This window comes from Mytilus trossulus, chromosome 9, assembly GCF_036588685.1.
Source record: "Mytilus trossulus isolate FHL-02 chromosome 9, PNRI_Mtr1.1.1.hap1, whole genome shotgun sequence".
Lineage (NCBI taxonomy): Eukaryota > Metazoa > Mollusca > Bivalvia > Mytilida > Mytilidae > Mytilus > Mytilus trossulus.
The window spans coordinates 51,011,102-51,021,398 of record NC_086381.1 but is presented as its reverse complement, the minus strand read 5'-3'; the positions used below and the strand labels follow the sequence as shown (position 1 = coordinate 51,021,398).

Here is a 10,297-nt window from a genome sequence, read left to right as displayed (position 1 = left end):
AATAATTGTTTTGTTGGTAATATGAATTGTAAAAGTTTCCATTTATATATTTTTAACCTGTTTTCTTCTAAATAATGAAACATGAAAACATATAGTTGGTTAATACTAAGGTTCTCATTGATTTGTAAATTACGCATCCATTTGCTTACACCAATTGATGGTTCAGTTTTATATTTACAAATTGGCTTATATAATATATTTGTTGAAAAGCTTGAAGCCTCAATGTAATTACCTTTCCAAATTAGTTTCTGTCTAGGAATATTTTTTTTGAATATTTATTTCTGCAATCCAATTATTCTTGCAGTCTAATTTTTCCAGAATAAAATGTTGAGATAAAATACTTGAACTATCGCCAAACACTCCGAAGTATGTGTGTGACAAATCCGAAAAGGGCTCACACGTTACAACTACTCTCAGTCCCGTTGTGTGGTATGGTTTCTAAACAAAGTGTGACGAAGCATGAAAAAAGTGTAACGAAAATATTTGTTGGACTAACGGACGGACAAACAATTAGACGAATGGACGTCTAAGATGAATGCAAAACAGCTCCACTTTGAGAGACAGGTTATAGTTACTCTTGTGAATAATATGATCTGGCAAACCATATTGAAAAAAGTTTAACCATATATACATAAACGACAAATAAAGAATCGACATATTGGCTCACCACTTGCTAATTCCTATGGGTTTTTTTTTCCTTTTTCCAATGCTGATATAAACCTTTAACTTATAAAGTTTTCTCCTAAAATTGCTGTAATTATAAGGTTTTTATATCGATTAACACTGGGTAGTTACTGCTACTTTGGTTATATACTGAGCAAAAAACGTTTAACAACACTTTTTTTTCCTGCTTTTTTCTGGGTAATTGATTTCGTGCCATTTAAGCTCTGTAAGTGTAATCGATGTTTTACCTTCTTTACCTGTACTTTTAAAACGAAATTTGAAATGTATTTTTCACTGACACACAATTGTAAAAAAAACTCACAAACGTTTAAAAAATCTCATTGGGCGTCGACCAGTCCTCCCCGAAAATATCCGCCAGAGAGCTATTGGGATGGTTGATGCCGGAATGAGTGTTGCCGACTTCGCAGATAATGTACATACTGCATATGTCAATAGTTTGAAGACTAATAAACAGATATCGACAAACTGGAACTGCACAGGTTGGCCGAGATCTGGTAGACCCAAAAAACTAGCACCAAGGGAGGAGCGCTACCTTCGCTTTACGTCAACACGTGACATATTTATTCCGGCCACACGAGTAGTGCATAGACTAAGGGCAGTTACTGGAGTGCGTGTTTCGGCTCATCGATGCACGTGGAGCATGGATGAGATATTGCTTTTGAATAACACTATACCCATTTTTATATTTTGACCCTACTGCGCTCCATACAAAGAAATTCCTAGTGAATGTGAGTGATAAACATTCATGTTGCTTCTGACTTGTCATTATTCCATTTTATTATTTTTAAAATCTTATGCTATTAAGCTTTTGTAATAAAATAAAATTTTATAATTTTGTTGCAAACTTTTTTGGCTCAGTATATCAGTCACATGCAGAAGATACAGTTGGCCTGGTATCTAGTGCTTCTGCACTAAAAACATTTTAAATGATACATTGCATATATATATCATTTAGCTGTACCTAAACCTGAGATTGCTACTCATTCCGGCAAAAGTAATTTGCACGGTTTTGATTGTTCTGTTAATGATTAGATCCTTATGTTTCTATACTCTCGATCGTTCGTTGGTTTCTTCTCTTCTGGCGCCGAATGTATACCTTAGAAAATCAATAGAGGTTCTTAAATAAATGGTTTCGAGAAATATTGATGCTATCTGAAGTTTCCGTTTCAATGTGGATTGGTTTAAGATACTGAAAACTGCAATCATTGAACAAAAATGCTTTAATAATGAAATTTTAACCTTTATTGTGTTTATACAGGAATCCTCGGAGGACGATTGGTCTAAGTAGTCCAACAACTGTATAACTAGCCTGTCAACACTAAGGTTAGGAGTTCGAATCTTAATTGACGAGCATTGTCAGTTTTCTGTTGTTCTCTCCCGGCACTCCAGTTTCCCCCATAAATAAAACTGACCGCCACAAAACAGCCAATAGTGCTGAAAGTGGCGGTAATCACAAATCAATAGATCAATCAATTAATATTTTATACAGATGCATACCGAGTTTTATGTCACTGATTCTACGTGTTTTAAATTCTATTTTTTTTAGTACAGGCGACGGACACTTTACCATTTAAATACCGTATACGTGATTTCAGTTGTAACAAAAAATACAAAAACGTGGTAAAACATCAAATATAAAAAAAAGAAGATGTGGTATGATTGCCAATGAGACAACTATCCACAAAAGACCAAAATGACACAAACATTAACAACTATGGGTCACCGTACGGCCTTCGACAATGAGCAAAGCCCATACCGCATAGTCAGCTATAATAGGTCTTGAGAAGCTTTCACACTATCTGAACCATATGTTTTTTCTTTGTTTTTGTCTATTTTATCATAAGGTTGTGTGTTAGTCTGGTTATTTCAATCGTGTTGCCTAGTTATTATTTTTTTTGTCTAATCGTTTTGTTCTCTCTTGCCGTAATATTAGTGGGTGACCATTTAAGTCTGAAGGGTGTCGGGCAAATTTAATGAGTTCAGAATATATGCTTTCAAATAAAATCAAAATCTTCCAACCAATGATCGACAAAAACATGATCTCCCTATGTGAACAGGAGTAGGAAATTCAGATTAAAGCAAGAAAGTTTGACATCATAATTGAATTTTGACCAATGAAGAACTAAGCTCATACTCGATAGATAATAATCAACCGTTAGGGGAAAATATAAATCAGATAAGAATTGGCTATATATTTCATCAAATGTACTACAAGTTAGTGTAACGCAAAATTGATATGACATAAGAATGGTAAATGGCGAAAGCTTTACTAAATGAGAAAACTAAATATATAGGTTAAATTGAATAAAATATAAAAATACACATCTTATAAAAGGCTTCTGGAAGATAGAACATAGGGTAACCCTCTTGTTTTCTTGCTACATAAACTAATAAAACATTTACTGTACTTTTTAAAATAAAGCTTTATTTTCGGAGTTATGTCCAAATATTCTTGCATAAAAATTCGCTTTCCTCATTAAAACTTTTTACCAATTGTTTGCTGTCATTTGTTATCCATGAGGACAAAAGACTCCCATTCGTATTTAATCAAACTTTTTGAGATACATGTATTATATTTCAAGTGATATATATATGCAATTGAGAAACAAGTCTCTTTATCCAACTGTCTTGTCAACAATTGCCATCACCTGCACCTCGGCTAAAGCTAGGTTTGTCGAGTCATTCTTCTGAATTCTTACGTAACGGCCATTTATTATCGGTCTGCATTCAAAGACCAGGTGGTCTCTTGTCTTGGCAGGTCCTGAGTAAAAACCGCAACGCGTCATCAGATTATGTGATGGTCCCGCGGTTATATCTAATTTGCGGATAAGATCACCTGTAACATAAATTAAAAAACTTAAAATCAAGAAAAACAGTTATTTAAAAATAAAAAAATAAAAGTCATTTCGTGTCTGAGCTTTTACAAATGGCAGAGACTGTTTATTTGTATATATACAAGAAAGTTCTGGACGGTCATAGGTTTCGTACACAATTCTTATTAGTTGTAAGAGGCTTTGAACTAGCTGTCAGTTAACTGCGAGTACTATCGGATCTGTACCTAGTGTCTTTTTTGTTGTTAGGATATACAAGTAACCGTCCACGTCTACTTGTATTTTTGTCCATCTGATAAGTTTAGCCTTTTTCAACTGATTTGTTTAGTTCGTTCTTATGTTGTACTGTTAAACCACTGTCCCAGGTTAGGAGGAGGGTAGGGATCCCGCTAACATGTTTAACCCCGCCACATTATGTATGTTAAAACATGTAACTATGTGCCTGTCCCAAGTCAGCAACCTGTATTTCAGTGGTTGTCGTTTGTTTATGTGTTACATACATGTATTTGTTTTTCGTTCATTTTTTTAAATAAATAAGGCCGTTAGTTTTTTCGTTTAAATTGTTTTACATTGTCATTTCGGGGCCTTTTATAGCTGACTATGTGGTATGGGCTTTGCTCATTGTTGAAGGCCTTACGGTGAACTATAGTTGTTAATTTCTGTGTCATGTTGGTCTCTTGTGGATAGTTGTGAAATTGGCAATCATACCACATCTTTTGTATATGCAATAAGGACAATGGCTTATCTATCCCTTTGTATCAGTATTACAGCTCATAATTTCCTAGTCAATTTAATCTAATTATATTGGGCGGACAGTTGTTTTACCTCCTGTGCAGCTTTTGGTGCAATATTTGTGTCAAAGTTTAGTTGCCAATGACTGTCACTTGTTGCATTTATTGATATAAAACATATTAGACAATTAACTTTATAATTCTAACAAACCAGCTTACCACAACAGTCTCTCCGTGCAAATATTTCGATCTGTCTGATCTTGTAATTACGACCAAGGTCAACCTCCCAGTATGGTGACTGCTCGTCAGTGGTGTGCGAAAAAGTGTTAAGGTTTCCGTCATTAGCATTACCAGGTTTATAACTGGAATGTTGCGTACTTTGAGTGGATGTCTTTCCTTCTGCTACCTCTTGCAAACTTTCAACATCAGGATTGTCTGGAATGTGATATAAACACTGTACTTTAACAACAATTTCTTATTTATATGTTTCTAATAAATGATAACATGTCATAGTATCGTTTGTGGTATATCCTACTGTGACCAAAATGATTAGCACGCATTCCGTAGAAAAAATAGAAAAATATATAGATCACCTTCGAAGTGAAGATACATTGTAATTCTTAATGTTTAATAGAGGTTTCTTACAAATTGACGAAAGGTACGTATGCTTGACGAATCATACGTAAGACTCGTTTTAGGGATCCTTTATGTTGACATATTTAAATAATAGTCGTGGAACTTCGGACAATTATCGTGCATGCAAATGCACTTATAAAATTGGATTTTTCTTGAGATATATATTTAGGATTTCGGGACGTACGATAGGTTAGAATATGATTATTGATACCACCAGGTCGGAGGAGATAACACTAAAAAATATTCTAAATATAGAGTAGTCAGACGAACAAAATGCCCCGAGAAGACTAAAAACCGGCCCCTCCCCACTCTTCAATATTACAATGTTGCCCTGTTTAACCTAAGAAAATGTCAAAGCAAATTCATTGTCTTCTTCCCTAACAGAAACACAAATACTTGATTCAAAATTTGCAACGCTCAAAATAATAAAATGAAAATGAAGAAAAAAAGATGATCTTCATACTATGCTATATGCTGGTGCTCGTTTCATAACTTTTGAATCATCGCCTCTCCCCTGGTAATATTAATCCCCCCCTAAATGTGTATATATGATACACGGGAGCAATGGAACGGTTATTTTAGCGTATAACTGCGTTTTGCCTATAGTCCCGAACATTCATGAAATATTAGCCACTGGACGATAAGGGACAACTTCGCGGCTATCTTCCAAACATGTGTACTGTTAAATCGACATTATAAAATCCACAATATATATGGTGCAAAATTGTAGATTTATTTTCTTGGTTTACAAAGTCTTTTTTTCTACATTTATTCAACATTACTTTTTAAAAACATTGTAGCATCATTTTTTAGCAAATCTCGATATTCCACTTTGACAATTTGCTGAAAGTGTACTGTAACAAATAAAAATAAATGGGAATCTTGTCGTTCAATTTAGACTAATGAACTTCATTAATGTTATTGAAATATTAATCGTGAAACTCGTGCTTAAAAAATTCCCGCGGAAATGTGTGTACTCGTGGTTTAGGTAAGTAACGTATCGGACGTAAGTGTATTTGACACTATTTTTCTCTGTTTGATTATATTAAAATAGTGTAATATTTGCGATATTATTTTTTTTTAATTTAACTTGATTTAGAAAAGAATGCTGTTTTACTGGATAAAACAAAGACTCTTTTAACTGTTATTGTAGAAATGAAATGCGTGCTCCCTTTACGTTCGTGCGTACCTTTCGTCAATTTGTAAGAAAGCTCTATTGAGAAAATGTATGTGCAATTGTTCTCGTTCTATTCATCAACCGCTTAACATAAACTGCAAACTGAATAGTAACTGTTCAACTACAGTTAGCCTGTGTTTTGTGTCATCAACCCTGTACCATAGGGATATTCAAACTCATAAGGCGATGACAATCTGACAACACCATGCTAAAAACCCGAAAACGACCGAAAGACATTACCAGTATACAAAACCCAACATAGAAACTGAACAAAACGAACCCTACGAAAAACTAGGGATGATCTGGTGCTTCGAATTTACCGCCATTTGCATTACACTAATAAGAATGGATGGATGAATGGATATTTTCCGTGACGTTTAACAGTTAAAATTTTAGAGTATATTCAGGACGAGAACATTTAAAGGTAAATTGTAAAAACTGAATAATGCTTTGTGCTAAATTTTTGTAATACATGTAGTAACGAAAGTTTTTGATCAAAGATACAACAACCCATGACCATTGATCAGAAAACAGCCGAAGGCCACCAATGGGTCTTCAACACAGCGAGAAAATCCCGCATCCGGAGGCGGGCTTCAGTTGGTCCCTAAAAACAAATGTGTGACTAGTTCAGAGAAAATGGACGGCATACTAAGCTCCAAGACATATACATGAACTAAAATTAATAAACAGCTGCGCCATGAGCGCATGATACGCCCGACGTCTTGTGTGGAAGTTTTATGCAATAATCATAAATATATATAGTTTCTGAGAAAGTTTTAAGCAATAACCATATATTGTTTTTGAGACACGGCGGGACATGTGAAACCCACAACCCTGTTTTTTTTTTACAAAAAAACTAAATATCACTAAAATAAAATTTTGAATCAAAACCAAAAAATATACATTATTAGATTACATATTAGATTAATATAACAAAGAAGTGTGTAAAGTTTTAAGCAATAATCATAAATTATTTTTGAGATACGGCGCGACATGTAAAAAAAACCTCCCTTGTTTAACAAAATACTCAATAACTCCAAAATAAAGTTTTGACTCAATCATCACCAAAAAGTATACAGATCTTTAGATTAATATAACAAAGAAGTGTGTAAAGTTTTAAGCAATAATCATAAATTGTTTTTGAGATACGGCACAACATGTAAAAAAAACCTCCCCCTTTTTTACAAAATACTCAATAACTCAAAAATGAAATTTTGAATCATCACCAAAAAGTATACAGATCTTTAGATTAATATAACAAAGACATGTGTAAAGTTTTAAGCAATAATCATAAATCGTTTTTGAGATATGGTGCGACATGTAAAAAAAAACTCCCCCTTTTTTACAAAATACTCAATAACTCAAAAAGAAAATTTTGAATCATCACCAAAAAGTATACAGATATTAAGATTAATACAACTAAGAAGTGTTTAAAGTTTTAAGCCATAATCAAGAATCGTTTTTGAGATACGGTGCGACATGTGAAAAAACACACCCCTGTTTTAGTTACAAAGTGCCGTAACTCAAAAAGTTTAAATCTTATTTTCACCAAAAAGTATACAGATCATTTGACCATCATAAGAAACAACTATGTTAAGTTTCATGAAATTTGGGTAAGTCGTTCTCAAGTTACGGTGCGACATGTTTACGCCGGACAGACAGACGTACGGACGGACGGACGGACGGACGGACAGACTGGTCACTATAGGGCGACCCGCCTAAAGGCGGGGCCCTAATTAGACCGTACCAGTCAGTGCAAAAGACAATAACGTCATGAACAACGAAGTAGACCAAATTACACTGCATCAGTAAACAGTCAGTGTCTAAAACAGGCATAATTGGCAGTACTATTGCCGATTCTGCCTACTAAACAACAAACTCACACAGCAAGAGAAACTGGTCAGTGACTCAGAAATGGAGTCAGGTTATAATTACCGGCAGTTCTACAGCAGAATCCTTACGATAACCAAACCATAAGTTATGGCATAACGCAAACGTTACCGGTCAGCGACTCTAAAAATAAGGTCAGTCCGTGATCTATAGTACTTCATAGATCTAAAGGGAATAAAGAAATAAAATAAAAGGCAAACAATGCATAAATAGATTAATATATAAATAGGTATAAAAATAGTATTAAAATGTATCGATCAATTTAAATATTTATAGTATTAACACAATAAAACTATTGATAAAAGATGTTAACTAAACAGTTATTCGCGCTTATCTTTGCCTTTTTTTTAAATTAAATTCAGAGTACCAACGTTATGTTTGCGTCAACCGTTTCGGACATTAGGGATTTCTAGTTTTATAATTTACATGTTATAATTTAGTTCATTAATTTAACAATGAATTTTCATAAATTCATTTTTCTACCCTTATTTTCAAAACTTACAAGAACTCTCTGTGACAGAAACCAGGAGTACACAGTATGTTACAAAAACATTCAAGCCTACCATTTCGTCGTCAGTTCTTTTTATCAACCTAAGCCCACAGTTACAGTATCCGTTCGGTATTATATATAACATTATTTTATGACGTCATATCACCCCACTCCAAAATATTGTTAAAAACATATTTTTATTGAAATATATTTCCGAGAAATCCTGTTGTAATTTCAATCCTGTTGTGGCTTTACATGTCAACTATAATGTAATTTTAAAACATTACTTATCATTTCTATCATTTACGTACAGAACGCAAATGATGGATAGTCGTCTCGTTGGCAATTATACTACATCCTATTTTCATATAATGACAGTGTGATTTATAGTTCATGTACCTTTTTAAAAGTCATTTTTACTGAGGAAGTAGGTTACACATCTGTGTCTCAGGGAAACATTAATCGTAATTTTTATTATTATCTGCAATTTGTCTCTTATTTACACGAACTAAGGGACTTCTCATTTTATATTTGGGAGGGTGGGCTGGTCAAAATGTAGGGGGATTAAATTTTTTCTGTGTGTGGAAAAGGGGGGTTCGATTTTTTTTATAAATACACAGAGGGGGATCAATATTTTTTGCACATGGAAAAAATTAAGTATAGTTAAGATACATCATGAGACAAAATGTCAAGAAGAACATAACAAAAGTCAAATCGAAATATATGGTTAACACCATTCATATAAAATTAGGTTAGACATCACAAGACTTTGGTGATGAAGGAAGCTGCCTTTTTGTGTCATATAAAATGCATAGGTGCTTCATAACCCGAATACTTCAGTCTTTATATTACTTTCACTTGGATCACTAAATTTGATAAGCATTACTGCCAAGTTTTTTTTTTAATCAGCTTAATAGTTTGAGAGAAATTAAGTATAAAATAAAACGAGATGTTTCCGATGGTTCGAATCTGGTGGTAACATGATTTTGAGACGGCTGTTAGCTGCTGATCCATACTCATAGACTTATCAAAGAACGCTCCCAGATTCCTAACACAGTTCGCATCAATTAAAATAGTGTCATCGAAGGGTAGCTCATACTTTGATAACTGTTTGACTCGATGTTTCGGAGCAAAGACGATAAGCTCTGTTTTGTCCTGATTCAGTTTCAGAATATTTAAAGTTATCCAGTCCCTTATCTCTGACAAACACTCTTTCAAACGGTCGGATAGATCGTCCCAATCACCTTCCGGTTTAATCCCTTGATATGCCATTTTCCTAGGTTTCTTCTGTAACCAATTCTAGCATCAAACTCTTAAAATGAATTTTACTTTGCGTTTTTCTATGTGTTTGTTTGTTCAACATTGGCAAGAAGAATAGGTAGAGGGTTGAGATCTCACAAAACCTACTTCACCCTAAAGCATTTTCAATACTATAATTTGTCTGTTTGTCTCTTTTGTTTTTAGCCATGGCGTTGTCAGTTTATATTCAATTTGTGTGTTTGACTATCCTTCTGGTATCTTTCGCCTCTCTCTGCATCGGTCCAAGTCATGAATCTCTAGCCTTTGCTAGTCTTGTGTGTTTTTATTTCAAAATTTTGATTCATTTGTATGTTTCGGAGTATAGTTTTGCGTCCACTTTGCTGCACTAGTATACATTAATGTTTAGTAGCCAAATGAAGAAATTGTTGCAGTATATTGCAGTACTGTAACATTTGGTAAGGGACTTTCCGATTTGAATTTTCCGTGGAACTCGGTATTTCGGTTAATTAATTTTATTTTATATAAACAGTGTCAAGAGTGCAAGTAATCTAAAGTGCGTAATACATGTTATATTTTTGTTTATCATTTTCTCAGAAAT

The 10,297-nt window shown here is 33.9% G+C and overlaps 1 protein-coding gene across 1 annotated transcript; it reads right to left on the bottom strand.

Moving 5' to 3' along the window:
- Positions 1-3,089: 3,089 nt before the first annotated feature.
- Positions 3,090-8,599, bottom strand: LOC134683079 (fucolectin-1-like). The gene is made up of 3 exons (XM_063542139.1): positions 8,452-8,599; positions 4,466-4,681; positions 3,090-3,520 (listed from the first exon to the last, which is right to left on the bottom strand). The coding sequence occupies exons 1-3, from the start codon at positions 8,582-8,584 to the stop codon at positions 3,300-3,302; spliced, it is 570 nt and encodes a 189-aa protein (XP_063398209.1). The 5' UTR covers positions 8,585-8,599; the 3' UTR covers positions 3,090-3,299.
- Positions 8,600-10,297: the final 1,698 nt, after the last annotated feature.